Source organism: Pogona vitticeps, chromosome 1, assembly GCF_051106095.1.
Source record: "Pogona vitticeps strain Pit_001003342236 chromosome 1, PviZW2.1, whole genome shotgun sequence".
Lineage (NCBI taxonomy): Eukaryota > Metazoa > Chordata > Lepidosauria > Squamata > Agamidae > Pogona > Pogona vitticeps.
In genome coordinates this window covers 174,515,622-174,541,905 of record NC_135783.1, presented here as the reverse complement: position 1 = coordinate 174,541,905, position 26,284 = coordinate 174,515,622, and the positions used below count along the sequence as shown (strand labels likewise).

Below are 26,284 nucleotides of genomic sequence, written 5' to 3'. Positions count from 1 at the left end.
CTCTGTCTTTTGATTTTTGCTGTAGAGTGCTTTTTCTGTGCTTCCGCAAAATATACGGCGGCACTACTATGTAGCCATAATAATAAATTCATTGCAAAGTGAAGGCTGTATAACAAAGCCAGATTCACCTCATTTGTCTAGCATAAAGCACTTTGCCAGTCCATTGGCTCAAACCTTTGTCACACCAATGAACATTGCCTGTAGAAACAAAATGAAAGCTGTTGGTTGCTCCCTTCTTCAGCATAATTGGTTATGTCCCAAATATTCACTGAGATTATTGTCTGGAGTAATTCAGTGCTTCATGGGATAAAAGATATGAAGACAAAGGGCTAAATCCAGTTAATCATTTCAGCTAAAGTTAGACCCAATGAATCAATGGGTCTTTACATAGTTTACGTAAATGCTGATTTCAGATTTAAGAGGTCCCATTCAATCTGTGGGTCTGTAGTAGCATGGATTAGCAACTGGATTTAGCCCCTTGATTTTCATTAAGAAATCAAGGAAGCTTCAAGTTCCAGCTAGTTTTGAACCCATTCCTCCCCCTAGTGAGTTACCATCTGTTTACTTCTTGGGTCAAAACAGTTCCTCTTCTTTGCCACTCTAATTGTGACCTTAGCTACCTTAGTATTGTGACAGCTGAATTTTGTGCCCTGGTTGGCTCAGCTTGTTTGACCCATCTACCTCTTACCTTCTAGTCCAGCCCAATTTTGTGGCATCACTTGGGTCCTGTTGTAAAGTAACCTCTCCTTATTTTGAGTATTCACAGCATTGTCAATTTGCTTCTTCAAGTAACATTGATTAGACGAGTCCTCCAGAGTTTACCTGCATCCATACTTTGGAACATACATCTATTTGCTAGACAAGCACAACAGATCACACAACTGAATTTTTCCGAGACATTAAGAGAATATGAAAGATTCTCCTAATAATTATTTTACCATGAGATACTTGCAAAAGATCACAAAACAATGAACTGTTCTTCAAATATGCATTAACAGTTATGTATCCATGGTCACGCAGGGTATCATTTTCTCAGCCTTTGTGTGAATCAGGTTCTAGCTTCTAAGTCTAAGAATGCAACTAAATACTGATGCATTAGCAACAATTAAAAGGAAATGGAAGACCTCCTGGAAGCTTTCCACTTCTCAAGGTCCTTAAGCAGCTTAAACAAAGGATAGCTTTTGTTTAGTGTTAGCAGTTACACACACCGGAGCTGAACCAAAACAGAGCGATCCTGCCTGTAGCTACAAGAATAACAAGTAGCCTCTGAACAGAATCCAAAAAGTTGTGAGTAGGCATAAATCCAGGATGGGCTGGTTTGCAATGACATATACCTTATTATGCTATTGCCAGGAAAAAGAGTTCATCAGGATGTCCCCAACCTAGACCAAACGGTGGTATTAATACCCATCTAACTGTGGCCTAAGTGGCGCCGTCAATCACTTCCCACAGTTGCTGTTCCTTTTAATCTTAGATCCTTACAAAGGAGTTGCGTAACTAGGGATGTGCCTGATGGAGACTTTCATTTTTGTTTCATTTCAGATCCTTTTGGAGGATGCCTTTTTCATGCACCATTTTTGTTTAACATGGAAGGGACGGCCTATATCAGATTCTTTTGAGTCATGTTTCCCCATTCGTGTTCTATCTGGTATTGGTCCAAAAGCCCTAAAGAACCCATAAAAACTACACAAAAAATCAAAGGCAAGGCAGAAGAGAACCAACCTTCTCCTGAAGTAGGCAACAGTATTAACAACAACAATTTCCACCCAACAAAACAGAGTTATCTGCTCCTGTCAATAGATACTTTCTTCTCTTTGTTCTTTTGGTCTAGTACAGCAGCCGGCAGGAAGCAAAAATATCCAAGAATGGATGAACCAAAGGGGGAAAAATCACCAAAGAAATCAGGGGCAAATAATCCAAAAAAATAATCCCAATGAGGCAAAAAACCAACAACACCAAAACAAACAAAATTGATAGGATCTAAGGCACAGCGAGGCACAGACAAGGAGGCAGGCACCCACTACCAGGCATCACAGAATGAAGGGTGCTAGAAGCTCACATACCACAAGGAATCAGTAAAACAAGCAAACAAAGGAACAAAGGAACAATAAAGAACTGTCTCCCTGGGTTCCAACCAATTCAGGCCCTTTCACAGCTTCGAAATTTCCACTCCCCATCCTCTGGATATTCTGACTGGATGCTGATAGCCTCCATGATATTATTGGATTAAATTTGGGCAGACACCTGGTGAAGCAAAGGTTACATAAAAGAGGGAAACAAACACACAAAAAATAAAACTTTCATGTCCTCTCGTATGTTAACATGAATCAGTTATGTTTAAGTGGCTATCTTTCAAAAAAATAAAAACAAAAGTAAGAGCCTCTTTTTGTTTTTTCATTTATTTATTTTTCTATTCAATTTCTATACCGCCCACCTGGCTGCAAGGCCACTCTCGGCAATTCACAACATGCTAAAATGACAAATAGCACTTAAATAAATTCACAACCTAATACCAGTACAAAAAATCAAATTAAACATATCAATCAACTTAAACTGAGAAAAGAAAACCTAAGAAAAAGACAACATGAAACAATGAATATGACAAGGTAGCAAAATAGGTAACTTATATACTGACTCCACCTCTGCACTCTGGCAATGTGATATCCATTAAAGTTTTCTAAACAGCCAAGTTTTCAAAGATCTCTTGGAAATTCCCAGTGAAGGGGAAGGGCGTATTTCGGGTGGGAGATTATTCCACAGGTAGAGGGCAACCGCTGAGAAGGCCTGGTTTCTGGTCTTCTCTTTCAGGGTCAATGATCTCAACTGATGGCCTGGGAAGATCGAGTAGGTCGGGTAGATCTCATTGGAAGAAGGTGTTTTGCCAGGTATCAAGGTCCCAAATCATTTAGGGCCTTGTATGTCAGCCTCATCACCTGAAAGCTGGCATGGAAATGAACAGGTAACCAGTGCAAGGTGGCCAGAGTAGGATAGATATGATGGTGTTTATTTACTTCACTCAGTAATCTGGCTGCCATATTTTGGACCTGCTGGAGTTTCTGTAGTAGCCTCATGGGCAACCCCACATAAAGAGGGTTACAGTAGTCTAATCTCAAGACTACCATTGCATGGACCAGCATGGTGAGGGACCTGCTGTCAAGATAGGGATGCAGCTAAACAATCCGCCTCAGGTGGAAAAAGGGAAAATGGACCACAAATGCTATCTATTGATAGTACTGGGACCAGAAGTACACCCAGACTGCGGACCTCATCCTGAGTGGAGAGAGTAGCTGCCCCGAAGGAGAGGGAGCCCCCCCAAACTGCAGACACTAGGGGGCCCCACCCACAGGACTTCTGTCTTGTCTGGGTTCAGTCTCAGTCTATTGTCCCTCAGCCATCTCTGTACAGTGTTCAGGCAGTCTTCGAGAGGCGGGACGGCATCCTCTGCAGAGGGGTGGAAGGAGGGACAGATATTTTCATGTTAACAGGAAAATCCCATCCCTATGCATTACCTCCAGAAAGACCTTTTTAAAGAACATTCCACAAGTGATGAAAAGCACAAGCATATAGAGCCTACTTATGTGCTATCATTCTTAATTTTTTTTATTGGAATGTCTATTTGTTCTTTAATGGGGGCTGGATGCGTAATTACCCCCATGCCTTTAATAATTTTGCCTTAGGCTTTGTGAACATTAGCACTGCAAAGAGATACAAAACAGAAGTGCCGAGCAGATTCAGTACTGTGCAGTTTGGTGCCCTGACTTATCAAAGACTAAAAGGGGGCTTGCAACAATAGCAAAAAAAGGCCATTGCCATCATCTCGAATCAACTTGTAGAGTAGGAATGTAAATACTTGTCATTACGGTGTTTCTCTGATTCCCACCAGCATTCTCATTCCATCCCAATTTTCTATTGGACCATGAGAATCTTCCCCTCCCATATAAGAATTCAAGCATGTTTTTGCATATTTTTAAAAAGGTGCTGGTTTTTCATTGATTATAGCAAGGATTCCCAAAACGTGCACCATGAAACCTCAGCAGGGGCTCTGTGGACTCCTCCTCACCAACCCCCCCTTCTTTTTCTCTCCTCCCCCACCTCCCACCACAGCCACTGTTCCCTGTTTACCAATTAGAGGAGGAGGTGGGGCAGGGAAGCCCCTGGTGCTGCTTCTGATTGGGCACCTGTGGAAGGAGGCGGGATGAGGCATCTGGAGCACCCACGCAACTCTTGTGGGCCCAAATCTAGAGCTGAGCTTAGAAACGAAGGCAGGAAGGGAGGGACCTAAAGCTCAAAATATTCTTGGGCACTAAATGTGGGAAAAGGGGGAGGGGATAAAATAAAGGGAAGGGGGTGAAGGGGGTGTCAGTAATTTCTCCCTTTCAACCCCTTTTTCAGAGCATTCTGTACCACACTGGCACCCAGCCCAGGTCCCACAGATCCCTGTGCCTCAGCGCCTGTGGGGCATTGAAGGGACTGGCTCAGGAGCTGCAGGGAGGGGAGGGGAGGGCCACCACAGAAGTATGTGCGGTGTGTATGTGGGAGATCCCTTGCCTCCCAGCCAACGTGAAAGTTTGCTATAGGGGAGGGGAGGATATAGTCTTTCAGGCAACCAGTCGAGGGAGCCATGAGTCAAAATATTTGGGAACCACCGGTTTGTTCCTAATTTTAGTCATGTATGTTTTTGAGACACATACATAGTTATATACACATTTTTTTCCTCTGAAAGGTGTCACAAATTCAGAAACCTATGGATTTCTGAGGCAAGAGGGCCCATAGCCCATGTCAGAAGATGCAAAACTGATAAGTCTGTGTGTAAATGCAAACCTGCTTCAGTGTCTTTTCCATCTTCAGTGTGAGGATGCTACGTCCCTAGCAACCTACTGAACATTATTTGTGATTGGAAAGGTGGGATCTAAAATAATGAACACATAAATAAACCGAGACCAAAATGCAAAGCTGCTCTTCAGATTAGATGCCTGTTCCACAATGGGGCTTTCTCTTGATTAGTTATGTAGTGGCCAGCTGCCCATCCTTTTCTATCCCACTTGGTTTTTTGCCTTATGGGGTATGTTACCTGACATTTCACATTGTCTCTTCTGAGATCAAGATCGGACACCCTTAGCAATACTTGTTCCTATAAATTCATCAGAAAATATTATCAAGTTTCCTTCCAAACAGGGTGAGTGGATGTGGATACAGATAATTGATTTCTAAGCAATAGCTTGCCCAAGTCATAAGGAAACACCACCACCCCTGCTGGCTTAGTTAAAATTTGAGGCAAAATGTGTTGCTGAAAGGTTGTTTGTATCAATTTGGTGTCATGTTTCCCTTTGAGATAAGAATTAAAATTTGGTTTGTTTAAACTACCAAATATTTCTTCTTCTCATAGAACTAAAATCAGAGGTCGTTCAATTAAATTGAATGGTGAGTGATTCGGGCAGATAGAAAGCAGCACTTCTTTACACAGTTCAGAATTATGGGCTTTACTACAAAATAAAGTAATGTTCACCATAATGGATTACTTAAAAGAGCGATGAGACAATTTCATAGAATGTAAGACTGTTAGTGGTTTTCAGTCTTCCTGGCTATATATTACTTCCCGTCTCAGAGGCAGACTGCCTCTGAAAACCACTTGGTAAGGCATGTAGGCAGAGAGGTGCTGTCCTCTTTGTGGGTCATCATCAGTATCTGATTTTCACAGTGGAACACAGTCCTGTACTAGATTGGCTTTTGATTTTTTTCCAGAATGGCTTTCCTTGTTTTCTTACATTCAGCCAGATGGTAGAATGTGGTATGAGAATTAATGAGTAAAATCTTTGAGGAATATTTTACATATCTCAAATAGCAGAATCCAGTTGACCCTTCCCTCTGTATTTATTATAAGCAACAGCAGGGGAAATCCCATAAAGCCCAGCTTGACAATTGTGAACTATAAATTGCCAAACTGCTTTCCTGCTTCAAGCCATCACCTTGAGGTTGCTTTATTACAAACTGTTTTTTGATCCATCAATTGGGTAAACCAATGAACCTTAGATATGAGACTTGTCACTTGACTCCCCCAGGCATAGGTAAGCTACAGAAAATGGTGTGCCTTATTTATTTTGCACAGTGCTTTACAGTACATATTGTGATTGCTTTCACAACACCTTCTGTGGAAGATCCTTATTATTCTGACTGGGGCGCTAATGTGGAGAGAGATACACTGGCACTCTGAGGTGATTAGGGAGATTGATACAGGTAGATATCGACACAGTGCCTATCCATGTTCTATTGAATATGAATTTGTTAAGGTGAGTGGAGTTGCATGTGAGTACTTCCACCAGCGGCAACCCACATGAATAGCGTAAGATTGGACCTGACACTGGTAAGAGTCTGCAGTCTTAACCACACTTCCTTAGGGGGGTAATCCCACAGTGGGACATATTTTAGAGTGCACAGGGCTAGCATTACACTGTAAGGCTCTCAGATCCCTCTGCAACTCCTTCCATATGGGATTAAACTCAACTCCTGGTTAGCTTTTTTTTATTTCCCTGCTAAAATTATTTCTGAGATGGTTAACAAGAAAATTAGGTCGAAAATACTTTTTGAAAGCTTTGAAAAATGAAAAGATGTTTCAGAGTTGTTTTAGCTGCCATTTGATTATATACAACTGTTGCAGGATAAAGAAGACACAGAAAAAGTTGGGAGGAGAAGAGATGAGAGAAGACTTCAAATGATTTCTCTGAAGAGTTGTTTGGATCCCTGGGGAAATCCCGCTAGAAACAAACAAATCCAAAATGTCAGCTATTGCTTAAAAAAAAAAAGAGAAAGAAAAAGAAAGAAATGTGATGTTGATAAATTATTAAGCAACCAAATTTTGAGATTTTGATTTTTTTTTCCTGAAATGTCTTACTTGTAACTAGTGGGAAAACATGAATCCTGCAGAACTATATTTGCACAAACCTGGTTCATCTGATTTCGAAATATAGTTAACAGCATTTTTTTCCATGCTTCTAATCAAAGAAATTTAACCAATTGTTCATTTCGGAACCTACATTTTTGTGTTCTATGATGAAATCCATATTGGTCTTCTCTCAGTGCTACTCCACCAGTTAGTCACTAATGAGTTAGTCACTATTCCTGAATCCCTGCTTTTCAATGCACCAAACAAAGACTTGCTGATCTCACTTCATTTCTGGTTCCATAACAATGGGTGCTCTCCTGCCATACCCATCAGCCATCAGAATTCATTTCACTTTCTGCTGCAGGACCCAATCTTCTCCAGGGAGTTTGGAGACCCTCAAGAGCAGATTTTGAAGGATGCAGGGGGAACATAGAGGGAGTGGCTTGCACATCTTGTGTAACCCAAATAAATTAATTTCACAATAAATGCCCTGTTTGTTTTAGATGCTTTCCCTTCATTTGCTACCACATTACAATGACCCAGTCTGCAAGTCATATTCAGCAGTAGAGCTGGGGACACCCTTGGAAGCTTACCTGTGTGTGTGGCCTCCAGGCTGTATTTTGCCTACTTCTGGGTTAAAGGATCATACTTGCAAATCAACATGTGAACAAACCATATAGGCACGATGGCAACCTGCTTCTGTTTCTCTGCATATATCTGTCGATACTGGCATAAAGGCTAACAAACTGAGATTAATTTTGTGAAGGTCACAAATCATACTTCCATTTTTGACACATAACCCCCTATGAATTTTCACATTTATATACCTGTCAGCACTCGGCAAAGTCTATCATGAATTTGCAACCCTACAGAAAATTTGTCTGGGATTGTACATATTCCCATATCGATCTTGACATTCACCAAATATTGGGTGTACAATTGTTACATGCACTTTGATGGACAGAGTTGGGTAGTGGGCTTTGTGAAACCCCTCAACACAGGGAACACATGATGATACAGCCTATGTGGAGTCTTTACTGTGTGGAATAATTATTGAGATACTAAACCTGTGTTTGTACTGTACCACTTGAAACAAGAAGATGAGGGTATGTGAATATTTCTCTGTTTAAAAATAATAAGTTCACACAGAGATGTCATGGACAAGGTCTCTTGTCTGTCCCATGTTCTGACATCCTACTTTTGTATGTGGACAGATTGTTTTATTTATTTATTTATTTGATTTATTTGATTTATATCCCGCCCATCTGGTAGACTCTACCACTCTGGGCGGCTACAAAAAATGTTTTGTAGATGGAGCAATTTTCAGTCATGAGAGTCCCCATCTAATATCTGCAGTGATACATTCCTGACTGAGGACCACCTTTGCAGGGTGAACTTGGTTGCTAATGTGATCAAAATATACTTTTCTACATGGAAGTGGTCAGCATAGGTAATCATCATGTGTACAGAATCAATCACACAGATATTTTTCTTGACTTAGGGAGGTTCACCATGACGCATTCTGAAAGTCTCTGCCTTAAGGGTCATAATAACCAGTGCTGCTTCAGAGAGAATACTGGCATGATTGACATGTGTATAAACTTTGAGTCTCTCTGAGATAAAATATTCTTTTCTTAGCTTTGGAATATGTCCTTGTATGCCAAACAATATAGGATCACTGGTGTTCCTGTAACTTTTTATATTAACATTAACATCTGTAAATTATCTACAGGCAAGCTGTGGGGAAAAGAGACTTTTATCACCATCCTTTCTAAATTTTTATACTGAGTAGATTACCTGTACCTGTAACCATTCAAGAGGTTGGTTCATTAAGCTTTCTGGTAGATACAGAGCTCTGGAGAATGGCTTTGTATGCTTTTATAATTTAGTGAATAGTAAATGCTTCTTTGTTGGTTTCTCCATAAATGAAGAAAAGAGAATATGTAAGAGGAATTGTAATATGTAAAGTAACTGGATGTATCATCTAGGCTTTTTAAATATGAAATTGAGACTTTGCTGAGCAAAGTGTGTAATAAAAGCATGGATTCCATATTACAGCTAAGTGGGTTTGGCAAAATGAAGATTAAGAAAGCACTTAAAAGTTTTCTCTTGAGTTTTCTGACCCCTACTTTATTTGTGTCTCTGTTATACAAATTAATTTCAGACAAATGATACCCCCCCTCTCAATCTCTCCCCCCCCCACCTTCACAAATTTTGTGAATGGAAAGAGATCCTTCCTGCAACCTCATTCTGGGTGTTACCATATGTTTGAATAACTATGAAACAGGGATATAAAGAATACCCACTGAACTATTAGTCATTCTTTGGTTTAGACTGTCTTGGCTTAACAAAACAGCCCAACACGAATTTTTCAAACCTTGCTATGCTCCCCATCTCCAGGTAAAAGCAAGACAGATAATGCTATTTTTTTCCTTTGAGAAGGTCTTCAAAATTTAATACTACCTTGATGTAAAACTAATGTCCTTTCATACACACACAAACGCACGCACACAGATTGAGAGAGAAAGAGAGAGAGCGCAAGCAAGCACAGCTTGATTGGCTAATTACATTAAAAGAGGCAAGCAAAACTTCTCCAATGCCTCTAATCTTTGAAAGTCAAAGAACAAAGCAAGAAACACCCTTGTTTTTGCAATGGTTGTGTGGTCTGATCTTTTCATTTTCTTCCTCCTCCTCCTTTTTTATGGAGAGAGAAGCAAAATGCCTCACCCTTTCACAGGATGATTTTGCATTTCCTCATCCTCCAGTGTGAGGACAAGACAAGCAAGGATGTCCATCCCTACTTTGAATCTTCAGAGTTTTGCCTGGGGGAGCCTTCTTCTTGGTTCTTTCTTCTCGTTGACCCTTTCAGTTCTTGAGATATGGTGCGGACATTTCTCACACCTTCCATTTTGAAGTTAATTCAGAAATCTTTCTGAATTTCGAATGAATGTGCGGAAACAGTGATAATATATTTTAGGTAGCAGTTCTATACCCATATGTAAATACTGAATTCAGTTGGAATTGGTCTTTAGTACATATTTGCATTAGTTGTGTATATTTTCAATCTTTCTCTATAAAACAGGGATGGGGAAAGTGTAGCCTTGTAGGTGCTGTTGGACTGCATCCCCCAGACTCAAATCGAATCCCATCTGGACGGTGATGCACTTTTTGTCCCTGCTTTAAAACAGGAACAGCATCCATTGGTGTTTAACAAGATCACCTTATTTTCTGCTTGAGAAGCAAGGACAGGGAGGCACAAGAATATCATGGAGGCTTTCAGAATGTAGAGAGATGGGGAAAGGAAGCTATATATAAAGCTCAGGTCAAGCTGCCAGATATCTTGAGAAGCAATACAATTCTTTGTTGCTCAAAGAAATCCTCCAACTAATACAGAAGAATAGATTTTTCTCACACATTATAGATTGTCTCATTTTTCCAATGGTTGCCTAGTAGTTCCTAGAACAGTTGTTATCAGCCTATTCTATCTCTGTCACTCTTGTCAAAAAAAACTGGGTGATAGAAGCAAAAATCCCACTTTTTGCTAAGAAGATGATTTATATATTTATGCTGCTTTTACATGTCATTATTTTAAGGAGACTAAAAATTACCCTATTATTGTTGGGAGGAAACACAGGGAAACAAAAAGAATAATCCCATTATAGTAGTAATTGAAAATTGTACTTTGTATAAATTTTGCTGCTATATTAACCACAAAATACTTGTATGCCAAAAGATCACAGATGGATAGCCTAAAGCAGGTAGAGTTAGTAGGCGATGGCACATCACACACACAGGAGCTGGAGGTAGAAGGATAACTAATTCTTCACACTGATTATAGAAACCACTGAAGGTGCTTGTGTAGTAGGTACAGGTACCACGGATTGAGAGCCACTATCTCAGATAAACCAATGAAGTATTGGTCAAACACTGGACTTAGAATTGCAGTCACCAGAGATGGGAAGAGTTTCTCTTTTTAGGACTGCAGCTTCCAGAGTCAATATGGCCAAGAGTCTTATCTCTGGGATGAGCCAAGATCAAACCTACTTAGTAAGCTAAGATGTCAATAAACAAGTTTTAGGATATCTTTCCCCAGCCTGTTGTTCTCTAGACCAGTGGTCCCCAACCTTGGGCCTCCAGATGTTCTTGGACTTCAATTCCCAGAAATCCTGGCCAGCAGAGGTGGTGGTGAAGGCTTCTGGGAGTTGTAGTCCAAAAACATCTGGAGGCCCAAAGTTGGGGAGCTCTGCTGTAGACATTTTAGACTACAACTCCCTTTGTTCCCACCCAGTGTGAGCCCCATTGGATGGGAGAGTTGAGAATCTCTGTCCAATATAATAGGATCAAATTGGGGAAGGATATTTAGAAAGTTACATGCTGCGCATGGTTCTTTAAGAATGAATGATTGTCTTTAAATCCCACTTATATCATAAAACTCATTTTGTGGGTCTTAAGTTACCTAGTTAACTGGCTGGGTATCTCAGTGAGCTGAGGAATGTGGCTGTGGAGCCAAGTTTGTTTTCTCATGGGCCTTGTAGGAGAAGAACCAGCCTACGTGGCTTTGTGCAAGCAACACAGTCCCAGGGTTCCCGCAGAAGAAGGGAATGGCAAACTACTTCTGAGTACACTATACCTAGAAAACACTGGAAAGGGTCAGTATAAGTGGGAATTGGCTTGAAGGCACATCATCATCATCATCATCATCATCATCATCATCATCATCATCATCATCATCATCATGGTGATGGTGATGATGATGATAGCAGTAGTAATCATCATCATCATCATCATATTCTAAAATCTCAGAAGCTAAACAGTACTGTGGGCTTCTCTGTGGGGTATACTCTGAAGCTACTTTGAGTGTCCTTGGATAAATCATTCCTTCTCTCTGTGAAGTTCTAAGCAATGATTTAAAGTACTTGGAGCAATCCTGACAGATGCAAGCAGATGCTTTAAGAAAAGTAGCCATCGAAACGTACAGACTGTTGTACCTAATTCAGTAAAATATATACAAAAACCTTTGGTATTTTGCCCAGAACAACTGTGCCCTAACATGAATTAGAGCTCTGGTTTCTGCTTTGTTTTATAAGACACTCTCAAAGTGAGGTACAGTGGTGCCCCGCTTGACGATGACCCCGCTTGATGACGAAATCATTGTACGATGACTTTTTTGCGATCGCTATAGTGATCGCAAAACAATGTTTCTATGGGGTTTTTTCACTTTACGTCGATTCGGTCCCTGTTTTGGGAACCATCTTTTCGTTTGATGATGATTTTCCCAGCTTTGTAAAATGGCTTCCCTTCGCAAAATGGGTGTTTTTTGGACAGAAGCTTTGCATTACAGCAAATTAGAACAGCTGATCAGTGGTTCTCTATGGGCGATCTTTGAAAAACGAGCAGGTATTTCCCCCATTGGAACATATTAACCGGTTTTCAATGCATTCCAATGGGTTTTTTTACTTTTGCATGATGGCGATTTCGCTTTACAGTGATTTTAACGGAACGGATTATCGTCATCATGCGAGGCACCACTGTACGTTTCTAAGGCCAAGAATGCCAGCAATTTCCCATGGCTTCTTTCTACCCCATCTTCAAACTTTAGCACATTTCCTTGGCTGAAAGAAAAGATATGGAGCTTAACAAATCATCACTACGGCTTTGAAGAACTGATTTGGCAAAGGGACCAATAATTTCCAAAGACACAACTTGCTGGATGTATTCCAGAGGCAACAACATTGCTTTAGTTTTCATCTGGAGTCGGGCTGAAGAAACACAATCGATTTTGCGGTTTCCTGTTTCTCCGTGTCGTGTATACATTTTGCATTTGTTCTTTTGTCACATTCCGAAGCGATAAGTTTTCACTCTTCCTACATTATGCTCTCAAACACAGGAGAAATTTTTAGTAGCATTCCTGTCCTGTTAATATGTGACAAGGTAAGTGATCCTGAGTGCTCATAAATTACAATGGCCAGTCAGGGCCGTTAGGGAACAGAGGTTGGGAAGTCCTCTGGGTGGTTTTGTTTGGGGAAAGCACCCTTAGGAATATACCTTTTCTTATTTCTAGCCCCACTTTTCAATTCTGGTAGTATTCCAGCCAGTAATTAACACCTAATTCTCTTCTGTTTGTCCAGTGTTAATTGTCCTTTTATGTGGAGCCAATTACAGTACCTTCATTTCCATTAGTCAGTCTCTTGCCCATTTCATTCTGGAAATCCCTGTCTTATTAGCATAGGGAGGGAACTGCAGGGAAGATGGTGGGGGGCGCTTTCTGTTGAACAGAAATACTCTGGCCTTTTTTTGCTGCATTGATAGACGTAGCTGCCCTGAAAATCCCAAATTTTAACACTGTAATTTGTGTATTAGAGTCCTTGGTGCAAATAGAACTAGTATTGCATCTTCCCTCAGAACACTACTCTACCCTGGGAAAAACAACAACAAGAATCTGTCATTGGGATGTGGAACTATATTGTGGTACTTCCAGCTGTACAGCTAACTATAATACAGCAATTCCAAGATTTCAGTTCATCTATACAGTGGTGCCTCACTAGACGATGATAATCCGTTCCACTGAAATCACTGTTTAGCGAAATCACTGACTAGTGAAAAGCATTTCCCCATTGGAATGCACTGAAACCTGTTTAATGTGTTCCAATGGGGAAGAATTGTTGTTGTCAAGTGAAGATTGGCCATAGGAAAGCTGCTTTGCGAGCTGCTGATCAGCTGTTTAAATCGCTGTCTTGCGAAGCTTAGGTCCCGAAAACACTTGTTTGTGACCGTGGAGGGAGCTGTCAAAATCGTCATTGTAGCGGGCCACTCTGAAGCCTCTATCCACTCAGGCCTCCAGGAGTGCTCACTACTCTTCCTCTTCAACTGCTGCCACCAATTATAATCAATTTTTAAAAAGGACAAGTGTTTCTTCCCAAACAAAACTTGTTTATTGATATAATAAAATAAAATGAGTAAATCACAGGTAGATAATCAAGTTGTAAATCACTGTTTCTCATTCATTGAATCACACAGACTTTTCCTCACTGACTATTTTGGCTCACAGGCCTCCAAACATGCTCATCACTAACTCTCAATCTATCAATCTCTCCATCTAACCCTCTCACACCTCACACACCCCTTTTATATTTCAGCTCCTCCCCCTTCTGCACCACCCTCCGTCCCTTCATTGGCTGATGTTCCACTGCCCAGCTGTGAGAGCAGAGCTGAATGTTACAGTCATCTAGTGAAAATTGGTTTGCGAAGCAGGGACCAAACATTGTCCAGTGAAATTCCCCCATAGGAATCACTGTTTTGCGAATCGCTATAGCGATCACAAAAAGCCAATGTCTAGCAAAAAAAACCTGTCATGCGGGGTAACTGTCTAGCGAGGCGCCACTGTACCTCTATATCATCTCCTCCCACACTTACACCATCTCCCAAAGCATCATCCCATTCCTTCTTCATCATCTCTGCACCTCTGCTGCTGACTCAGAAGAAAGATAAAAAAAAAAAAAAGTACCCAAATGCATATATGCAATATTTAGTAGCCCTTGTGTGAATGCTTCCAGATGTTCAGTTGCTGCATATGGCAGCACTCCGTTTAAGGAGAATTATTGTATTTTGTAAGGCTTGTCCCCATAATGCACAGAAGGAAAGCTTTGCTCTGTTTTCGTTTGGCATAATTTCAGTTTCCAGTTACCTTCTTCTCCCCACAGCAAGCAACATGCCATGATGTGTGTTCATCAACCTTCCTTTTCGACATTGTTTGTCGGATCAATACGCATCTCTGTGGCATGCAGCCGTTTCTCATTTATGATCTAAAACAAAACGCTTTCTACATTTCGAAGAACACACACACACGCACATGCTCAGAGAATGGGAAGCAAGCATCCTGTGGATTGATTCCAGTTGAGGAGCAATGCCGCAATCAACTGTGTTTCAGTCCAGGAGGAACACGGTGGATCTTGGCAATCAATGCTTTTGCTTATATATATTCTAAAACAAGCTGCACAGGTGCTGGCTAGGGCATTCTCATAGCACACATTCCTTGAGCCTGGTAGCCGCATGAGTAGCTCTTGCCTACATGCGGAGCCCCTTGGAAGTCAATTAGGCTTCTCACATGAGTGGCGATTGCTTGTTTGAGAAAGCTCTACGGGATGCACTTTAATGCCCAGGAAAGGAAGGAACAGAACTCGCACTCTTGCCACTGTGGCTGAGAGTGAGAGGCCTGGCTCAGTGCTGCACAGTAATTGCAGATGCCCTCCCAGGTTACAAACCAGGGCAACAAATGGCAAATATTAATGAAAGAATTTAGTTTTCCTTTATTTGAGGCACTGGCAGTTAATTTGCATAACTGTGATAAAGCGGCAGGCAAAAGGCTTGGGAGATAATTTTCAGTTACCTTTCAAGCTACGTCAATGTAAAAAAGAATGCATTATAGGAAATGTAGAATAGTAATTATTAGAGAACCAACAGAAAAAATGTGATGAAAAGTAAAAGCCTGTCTGTTAGAGCTAGGTTAGTGTTCTAGCCTTTCATTTATTATCTTTTTTTTAAAGTGGGTTAGTTTTTTTTCTGAATTATCCTCTGCTTATAATAAATAAATAAAAATTATGCATTAGAGCTCCTTTCCCCAGACGCAGTGAACCAGGTTCGCAAAGGGCTTCCTTCATTTCTAGGAAGTTCCACCCGATGTTCAAACAAAAATCTCTCACAGAGATGATGATGCAAAGTCAGACGTGGACTTTTGAAGGCGGGCAGTCTTTTAGGGATAATGAAGCCATACAGCAAGATGACAGAGGTCACACATGTCAGGTCTGATGGATTCACTAAATACTACCTATTCTTGCTCTAGGGAGTTCTTGCTACGGTCCCCTGTAGCATCAAACAAAGATTGGAAAATGAGAGAACATAATTCCATAAAGATGCCTGAGCAAAAGACATAATTTGGCCAAGTGAAGCTCAGTTGAATGGTTCATTTTTTTTCTCCCCAATAATGATTCTTCTTTATGGTGTTGAAAAATAGCTATGGTACCTCATGATGTGTTTTGTACCACAGGTAGCTAAAGGGATGAAGGAGACAGTTGAAAAACATGGCACAGTGTATACTTAGAAGGCATTACTAAATAGTTGAGAATATTTGCTTTAAATTTTGCATTGTTTCTTCCAGGATTTTGGCTGTAGTGCTAGATTGCCAGCGAAGGGCTGGTTTATATTTACATTTGCCTCATAAGAAGTTCTGTTGTAAATGGAATCAATTTAGGGAGAGAGAGAATCCACATAATGGGATCTGCCCCCAAATACTGTCAAATTGTAAGTCCCATTTGTACCCACAGAATACACCACAGAAATGAAGGATGCATGGCTTTGTAGCGGTGGAAAAACACCGATCCAAGCATAGATCCTCATGAATCAACATGATTTTAACATGAGATCTGCTCCAAGCCTCGCTTTGTCCTTCTTTCCAAGAGGAAATGGTGAAACCTTCCTTGCAGCAGGCTGACAAACGAAGAGCCTTCCTCCTGCCCACCTCTCCACCTTCCTTGGCTGAGGAAAGACAAACACAAGCACTCAGTGAATTAGCACAACGACATAGAAACAGCGAGCAATTTCCCAGAACAGAGGAGTGCACATTGGACAAGTCAATTCAGAAAGCCATGAGTTTTAACTGAGTTAAAATAAATGACCACTAGCCGAGGAGTTAAAATAACACCGTCCCAACAGAAAAACTTGAGACTGGGGAGAGGGGGAACTGAGGTTTTGTGTACATCCTGTAGACACCTTTTGTAAAAAAAATCAAATTAAAACTTGCTAGACCCAGTTCAAATCCTGTTTCTATTAGAAATGGGATCAAGCTCTAACATACTGTCACTCAACGATGAAAACAAAACAGCACAAAACAGTCTGAATTAAGACTGTAAGAAGTAAGATCATTTCAGTGGGATAATTAAGTTCAGGTTTAAGTCTCCTCATTGAAATCAAGAGCACTTGAATGTTTTTAAGTTTCTCTAAATTATTCCCTAAGCTTCTGTGGCCAGGTGACACAAATTATGATTGAAGAAGCCAAGAAAGCAATGATTCTTCATATGAGATTCAGATATACAGTAGACAGTAATATTCTCCTTTTTTAAAAAAAAATCATGCAGTGTTAATAGAGCTGCACATTGGTTTATACAGGTAAGGACCGTGAGCATCTGAATTCCAGTGCTGTACCACAAAGAACTGTTCTTTGTGTATGCCAAAGAGAAGCCAAAACTTCCATTTTCTCAGCTTTAGGGCAGGCAGCCTTAAGCCTGCAAAGAACAAGTGGTGGTGAAGTAGAAACCATAAAGCAGGTAAAGAAAGAAAGAGGGGGCCAAAAAGAAATCAACCCTGAGTGCTCGCTGGAAGGGCAGATCCTGAAGCTGAGGCTCCAATACTTTGGCCATCTCATGAGAAGAGAAGACTCCCTGGAAAAGACGCTGATGATGGGAAAGTGTGAAGGCAAGAGGAGAAGGGGATGACAAAGGATGAGATGGTTGGACAGTGTCACCGAAGCAACCAACATGAATTTAACCCAACTCCGGGAGGCAGTGGAAGACAGGAGGGCCTGGCATGCTCTGGTCCATGGGGTCATGAAGAGTCGGACATGACTAAACAACTAAACAACAACAACAACAAACTTGGAAATAGGTAGTATTTTGGCAAATGCATTATCTAACATTATAGGAAAAACTAAGTAACTTTGTAAAAACCGGCTCTTCATTTAGTTGCCAGAATTCCTATCACTCTGTGATGATACCAGCTATGCCCAAAGTTTTCCTAAAATTTCCAGGGCTAGCCTTCCTCCCTGGCTTTGACCAGCCTCCCACTGCCCCTGCACCTCTTACCACAGCTCTCATCCCCAGCACAAAAAGAAAAGACTTCCTTCTTGTCTTGTCTCATCTGCCTTAAAGGCTTAAAATTTCCTGTTTGAGATGGGGCAGTAAATTGCAGTAATCTCAATAGTATCCCAGTCTGGTATAATGGAAACAGTGATGGACTCAAACACTGGAGACCAGGGTTCAAATCTCTACTTAGCCTGGGAAACTCTCTAGGGGTGTGGAACTAGTAAGCCCACTCCTTAAATATCTCATTTGCCTTAAAAGCCTTATGAGGGTTGCTGTAAGTTGGTTCCAACTTAATGACACATAACTAAGGAAAATAGATGAGAATGAATTTATTTATTTATTTATTTATTTATTTATTTATTTATTTATTTATTTATTTATTTATTTATTTATTTATTAAGCTTATATGCCACCCATTTAGACATAATCCACTCTGGGTGGCTCACAAAACACAGAGTAAAAACAGTTAATATATAATGACAACTTGCAACATTTATACAATACACAATAGTTAAAAATAAAGGAAGAGAAGAGCACTGTGTCATATACAGACTACAATAGTTTACACAATCATTTAATTTAGGAATTTCAAAGGATTGGTTGCATCTCTACTGCTGCTCTACCAAATTTGTTGCTGTGCAGCCAGAACGGTGAAGAAGCAGCAGTGGTAGCAGTAGGAAAAAAGGTGAAATTCTTTTTAAAAAAAGGCACACCAGAGTCTCCAGAAACCTTCCAGGAAAATGTCTCCACTTTAAAACAAGGTGCAAGGACACTGTGCAAACCCAGTGTCCCTTACCTCTGACAAAGCACACAGGGCAAGGAGATAGGAACCAAGCTACAGGGTCAATGAGCATTAAGCTCCTACCCAACTGATCACTTATAATAGGTGCTAAAAAAATTTCACCCATTCTAATTCAGTTTGGTAGAAAACAGATTCCTTTCTAAAAATAATTTCAAAGTATATTTCACTGAAATTCTCATTAGTTAGGTTCAGGGTTCTCCTGTTATATCACCAAAACAAGTTCTAAATGGTCCTGAGAGTGAGCTAGAAAATCTGAAGCCTCAGTTACTTGGGAGTAACACTTTCAAGAAACTTGACAATACTGGCATAGAGCCAGCTTCATCTGTTGCTTTGAGCTAGTCACAATACTGCCTTGCCTCATAATTTCTACAAGGTTTATGGGGAAAATGCGGGACTTCCTCTTCACCAATGATGCAACCATTGTTGCCCACTCTGCCGAAGACCTCCAACAACTCATGAATCGTTTTAGCAAGGCCTGCCAAGACTTTGGACTAATAATCAGCCTGAAGAAAACACAAGTCATGGGCCAGGGCATGGACTCACCTCCCTCTGTTACTATCTCCATGCAAGAATTGGAGGTTGTCCATGAATTTGTGTACCTTGGCTCAACAATCTCTGACACTCTTTCCCTAGATGTCAAGCTGGATAGACGCATTGGCAAAGCAGCTACCATGTTCTCTAGACTCACAAAAAGAGTATGGCTCAATAAGAAGCTGACAGCATAAAACAAGATCCAGTTCTATAGAGCCTGTGTCCTGAGCACACTCCTGTACTGCAGCTAGTCCTGGACTCTTCATGCACGGCAGGAGAGAAAGCTGAACACCTTCCATATGTGTTGCCTCCGATGGATTTTTAGTATCACCTGGCAGGACAAAGTTCCAAATAGAGTAGTCCCAGATCGAGCTGGAATTTTGAGCATGTATACACTACTGAAACAGCGACACCTACGTTGGCTCGGGCATGTTGCAAGAATGGCTGATGGTCGGATTCCAAAGGATATCCTGTATAGAGAATTAGTTCAGGGAAATCGCCCCAGAGGGAGACCACAGCTGCGATACAAGGATATCTGCAAGCAGGATCTGAAGCTCTTGGAAATGGATCTCAACAGATGGGAAACCCTGACATCTGAGCATTCAGCCTGGAGGCATGCGGTGCATCACAGCCTCTCCCTATTTGAAGAGACCCTCGCCCAGCAGGCTGAGGCAAAGAGCAGTCACAGAAGCAGCAAAATCAGGGAGCTAGACGGGGTATTTGTCCTAAGTGTGGAAGGGATTGTCACTCTCGAATTGGCCTTCTCAGCCACACTAGACGCTGTTCCAAGTCCTCCATGCAGAGCACGATACCATAGTCTCTCGAGACTGAAGGATGCCTATGATGGGAAAAGAGCTGTAAGCAGAAATGACATATATCTTCAGTGACCCCTTCAAAACACACAATTTGAGAGGCCCTGCTAAAGATGTTGAATCCTGAAAAATAGTACAACTAGCAGTGGGCCACAGTTTCTCAGACGACCAATTTCTAAGAAACATTGAGGGCTGTCTGTCTTACTCTTGCCCTGTGATAAGCAGAAATCCCCTCTGAAGAATTTCCTCCTCCTTTTTTTTTTACATGATTATATAATTTCTGCTGTTACTGCTATTGCCACTTGCAGTGGCCGTGCAAGCTCCATCCCAACCTCCAGTTCCTTAGAGCGGTGGTCCCCAACCTTGGGCCTCCATATGTTCTTGCACTTCAACTCCCAGAAATCCTGGCCAGTAGAGGTGGTGGTGAAGGCTTCTGGGAGTTGCAGTCCAAGAACATCTGGAGGCCCAAGGTTGGAGGCCACTGCCTTAGAGGTCAAAATAACCAAGCTGTACTACAGCCAGTATTAATGGCAAGCCCCACCTTTGAGAAACTGAAGGAGAATTTCTCCTGGAGAAATGGGGGGGGGGAATGGTCCCCTGCCCCCAATTCCTCTGCCCACAAACAGCAAAGGGGATTTCAATATTTGCATACAGCTGCACTTGAAACATACATTGTACTGCGTTGGTTACAAGACTGTATGTGTCATATGTAGCCGACACTTTGTTCATTTAGAAGTTAAATCAATCTGCCCACTAGCAAAAAGTCAGCTGCCATCTGTTGAGACCTAACTCTGTCAGTAGCCAAAGGAGCTCAAGGAATTGCTTTTTCCTCCCATCCAGCTCTTTTTAATTAAGGCAGACTGCTGTGGCAGTCAGAGGACATATTACCAGCCAACGAGAGGCATGAGAGTGAAGTTAAGTAATCATACAGAGAAACACAAATGAATCACAATTCAGGGGTGACAGCAAAAAGCCAGCTTTAATTGTAATTCTCTCCACTGTCTGTCACATAATGCTTCAGAATTCAAATCAGTGTTGCACTGCTAAGGTGAAGTAAAAACATACTGTATTTATGAGCATGATTTAAACAAGCAAAAACAGAAGACCATGAGAGTTCAAGCTGTAACTTCACATGCTATTATTGGTATTTTGAAATGTTGACATATGCTTGACCCAAAAGTAAACTGAATGTTGCGGTGTACTCCACGTCTCTTGAGCTTGCAATGAGGATAAATTAAGACATGTAGAGGCTTAAGCTATATCAGGTTTAAGCATTACCATTTTTAAAAATATTTCCCCAATCTGAGACTTTGAAAAGTCACTTATCTACTTATGTATAAATCCAGCACAAGTTGTAATGGAATAGACCTGTGTCTTTATTTGTTCTCTTATAATTGCCTCAGGTTTAATCTCCGCGGATGTGGCTCTCATTTGTTCTACCATGTATATACTGCACTAACCTGAAGACAGGATAAGCTGCTTGCTTTGCTACCAGAAAGTTATTTCCATTTGTCAGTCCTAATGTGCAGGAAGACATTTATTAGCCTGATTGTAGAATAAGTGGTGAGTTTAGAACAGACCTATTTGGACATGAGCCTGAGCAAATTCCACCAGAATTTACTCAGGCTCTGCCCTCAACAGAAACCCACATATAATACATGTACATTTTAACAGGAATGTAGCCCTCAAACTTCTCTAAGGACTCTGCTGCATTTATACAGCCTGACCCTAAGCACTTTTTTTTAGAAATGAGTCCAGATAAATTCAGTGAAAGATCCTCATTTCTGCATTTGGGATTGTAGACTTCATGTGCTTGCTTGGAATTAAGGGTGTGATCAGACAGGTGGAAAGGCACACTCCTGATTGCACTGGAAGGGATCACTTTTCAGTGAGCGATTGCCCTTAAAGTGGCCCATCCATCTGCCAGGGATTTCCTCCAGCCTGGGTCCAAAAAGGTCCAGCTTGGGCATGGATTAGAGTTGGGCTGGAGCTAATTTCCATGTATGTCATGTGATATGTTCTGGTCCAGTGTTCTACAAGTGTTCCAAAATGCTATCTATTTTTCTGTGTAATCACAGAATTTCTATCTGGTGTGCTTGAACACATTAAGCTGCCTTGGGAGTAGAGGGAGGTGCATTACAGTATGTAGAACCCCCCCCCCCATCTGTATACAGTGATGCCTCACAAGACAAAAATAATTTGTTCCGTGAGTCGTTTCGTATTGCGAAAATTTCATCTTATGAAGCGCGGTTTCCCATAGGAATGCATTGAAATGTAATTAGTGTTCCTATTTGTCTTGCGGCCATAGAAAAATTTGTCTTGCGAGTCACCAAAAATCGCAAAACACTTTCGTCTTGCGAGTTTTTCATTGCACGAGGCATTCGTCTTGCGAGACATCACTGTATATGTAACAAGCTTGCTAAGTGGCCTAGCCTCCTGCACTGAGTTAAATGTATGACTCATAGACAGAATGGCTGGAGTAGTCCCTAGTAGGCCCTCTGAACCAGAGGTCCACTAGGGACTAGTAGACTCTGAACCAGGGGGTTCAGAGTCTGTGTGTTGACTCCATTTAGCAGTTGATTTGCTGAATCACCTCTAACTGGAACCAGGCCACCTTGATACAATTTACAAAATGTAGAGTCTGTGACTTCACAGAATGAATACAAATTATAATTATTACAAAGGCTACCTGTTGTAATCACAAATCATGCACCACCATTCATCTTTTTTATATTCTTGGCTGAAAATCTCTACCATTCTGGGGCTAATTGCTGTGTTTTGCATTCCTGTGTCACACAAAGCCCTTCCTTGTCTTCTTCCCCTGTGCTAATAAATAGGGCATCTGAAAAAAAAATGCAAGCCATCTGGTGGACTACCAACGCACCCGGTGTGTCCATCCGATCATAATAATTGCTGAAGGGTAGAGAATAGGAAGTAAAGAAGTAACAAATCCAGCAACCTCTGGCACTGGCAGAAAGTTCCTGTTCCAAGGTCAGGGCTGATTTCATTTCGGAAAAAAAGTCTGCTCTTTAGCCATTTTTTTTGCTACTGCTAAAGCCTTAGCCATATGTACAACTGCCATCTGGAAATCTGTTCCTAACTTTTAGTGAACATTGGATAAATTTGTCCTGAGACTGCGTTTACTCACTGGTACTGTTCTTCATTTTCAGGAGCTGCATGTAGCGCTTTATGTTTTGCTTAACAGCCAAAACAATTAGTGCTCCTGTATCTAACCCCCCATGGAGACAGGAGGGGGAGCAGACTGAGTGCAGACTGTCCCATGCCATGTTTGTCAATGATTTCTACTATGGGTTTTGTTTGGTAAATAGCCATTGAGTTGTCAAGTTCTGCTTTAGTTGCATGCGTCGTGAGCGGCAAAAGCTCGGGTGCATTATTTTTCCTCAAGATTAGGAAATACTCAGAGGCATAATCAGGTCTTTCCATAGTGTTTAATTAGGCATAATAAAAGGCATCTACACAAAGCACAGGATTTTCAAAGCCTATTCTTGTGTTACACTGTTAATGAATTAAGTAATTAATTGGCACTGAAAAATACAATAGAAAAACATCAGTCTTCTGAAGTGAAGCATTAAAAAACTGTTTTGATTTCATCAAGATTTACATCATAGAACGGTTCTGTTTTAAACCAGCATCCAGGAGAGAAAGAAAAGGATTTTAAAAGAAAATGAGCAATAAGCTTAGTAAGTTTTCATTTCTTTAAATGAATCATATTGGAATATAGCTCCTTTGGATAATGGATGGAAGCACATGGACCAATTGCTGCTAGAAGTAGCCTCAAATTAGGCTTTGAGTCAAAAATCAGTGTTGCCTCTTTCCCAATTGCATTCACCTAGACACAGAAGGGTAGCTATTCTGACATTCTCAGTTTCACAGATCATCAGCAGTGACAATGTTCATACTGAGGCCTTTCACTTGGCATCACCTGCTCATCTGACCTGACTGGATGATCCGGTGCCTGGATGACCAGAATTTACAAGTAACAGAGGCACTTTGGGGATAAGAAGTAACATTAGCAGGAGTGGGGGGAGGGGAACAAACTTTGCTCAAGACCTAATTACTTTCAACAGTTAATTGTTAGGGACACATGATGGCCTTCTTAGAGGTATTTTGATAGGAATTTGTCAAGTTTGATGTAGTTATGAATCCTAAGCAACACACCACAAAATCCCTTATGTTAAATATGGCATCTGTGGATTAAAAAGTTTTTTTTAAAAAAAATAATAATACATGGAGACTAAAAGTGAGGAAAGGAAAATGAGAGCATCAATATCTTGTATGGAAGAGGATGAACTGAAGCTAGCTGCTGAGGTGTGTCTCTGTGTGAGGTCACCAGGCTATAGCAGCCACTCTCCACCTTCTTATTTTTTTAAGCTGCCGTGTGAAATGGGGGTCTTTACATGCAAATGCGAGTAGATAAACAGGGACCACCTCGGTGGGAAGGTAACAGCGTTCCGTTTCTAAGTCGCACTGGCCATGTGACTACGGAAGATTGTCTTTGGACAAAATGCTGGCTCTATGGCTTGGAAACGGGGATGAGCACCGCCCCCTAGAGTCGGACACGACTGGACAAAAATTGTCAAGGGGAACCTTTACCTTTTTATAGGCCAACGTAGCTTCTTACCTGGGCTTTGCATTATCCCTTCTATTCCAGAACTTAATTACCTTATAGGACTGAAAGAGCATACTGTATATTCTTTTGGTTAAGTCAGTCTCTCTTTAGAATGTTTCTTCATTCTTCCCCTTCTCCCCTCTGGTTTCTCCTTCATTGCTGCCCTGGTGGTGTCTCTGGCCAAGTTCATAGTAGTTCTTTTTTTGCTCTTCTTTTTCTCATGTTGCCTGCACTTGAGGCAATTTTAGCCTCTGCAGTTTTTCACACAAGCTACATCTAATAAAATGTCACAATGCTGAAAGTGACTCCCAAGATTATCATGAGGGAGAGTAACTGACCCAAGATCACATAGTGAATTTCACACTTCAGTGTAGGCTTGATCGTGTAATCTCCCAGACCAACCCTATCTCCCTTGTACCACACTGACTTTCACACTCATGCCCATCTCTTTCTTACCCTCTAGGAATGAAGAACCAAACAAATGGCATACAAACATTTGTGTACGTCAAGGAATAATGGCATAGGCCTGCAAAAATGTGTATGCTGGGGAATACTATGTACAAAAGTACAAACAAATTCTGAGCAATTTTCTTTTAAAATTGCAAATTTACATGGAAACGGGATATAATCAACTCATGCTGGAAAAAAGTGAAGGTTATAAATAGCAAACTGGATAGATTTGCCTATCTCTAAGAAAATACTGGGATGATAAGCACTGTGAATGTAAACAAGCCAGAGCTAAACATTTTAATTCCCACTGATTTTAACAGGAAATCTAAGTATTGGCTTAAATTATTTTCCACCAAAACGAATGTTGTTGCTTTTGTTGTTTGGAGTTGAAGATTATGGCAGCAGAGCTTTATAATGAGTCGTATTGGTATACTCATTTTTGTTCATCTTTCATTGATGGGGGGGCCAAGTCACCCAATTACATTGGCAGCAGGTTCAAAAGAGGCCTCCCGAAGAATTTACTGCTACATGGTTTGATGATGACTACAGGCCTATATAATAATAATAATAATAATAAATTAGACAAATTAATGGAGGCCAGGAACCTTAATAGCTACTAGCCCCATGGCTGAACGAAACCCCCATAATCAGCGGCAGTGTACCTCTGAATGCCAGTTGCTGAGTAACAAGGAAGGACATGTGGAGATACTGGTTTTGAGCTCCTGCCTGGACTTTCTAGAAGCACCCGGGCAGCCTCTGGCAGAAACAGAATGCTGGATTGGGTGGACCTCTTTTTGTGCCCCTGTTGTCATCTCTTGTTGATACAATACGATTGCATACTGTATTGTAGCCATGTTATAGTAACATTACATTTCTGAATAATTTCTTGTTGTTGTTTACATGAAATAAATATTTTATTGGTGCCAATTGAGGTTTTGTTCTTTTTGTTAATCCCTCCTGGGGAGGGGAAATGAACTGGGGGGGGGCAGTTGGAAGAGACATTTAATCCTTCCCCACCTGTGCAGAATGAGCCCAGCCTGAGTCAATCTCTCTCACATGCTTTTTTTTTAGTGAAAAGAGGAGATTGAACTTCACATGAGGGCATATGTCAGCCCACATGCACATGGTTTATCTCCAGAGTTCATTCTTCAGACCATCCATGATTGGAGAAAGAAGGAATCACAAGGTCTATTCAGTGCTGGGTCCACAACAAGGCGTTTTACTGTTATGCTACTACTGTACTCATGCTGTGTCCATACTGAAGTAACCAGCTTGCCGGTGGTCTTTTCTAGACTGTTCTTTGCAATGAAGAACTGTTCTTCTGTT

At 41.1% G+C, this 26,284-nt stretch overlaps 1 protein-coding gene across 3 annotated transcripts in view; it reads left to right on the top strand.

Moving 5' to 3' along the window:
* Positions 1-26,284, top strand: part of VWC2L (von Willebrand factor C domain containing 2 like) — a 155,789-nt gene that overhangs the window by 78,287 nt on the left and 51,218 nt on the right. The window contains exon 4 of one of the 3 annotated variants that reach the window (XM_020798998.3): positions 6,656-25,885. The exons of 1 other annotated variant lie outside the window; for it this stretch is intronic. In XM_020798998.3, the coding sequence (XP_020654657.1) occupies positions 6,656-6,660 (5 nt within the window). In that variant the 3' untranslated portion in view covers positions 6,661-25,885. Of the gene's footprint in view, positions 1-1,542; positions 25,886-26,284 lie in introns of those variants that run through there. One more of the 3 variants, XM_072977772.2, reaches the window with a different exon arrangement.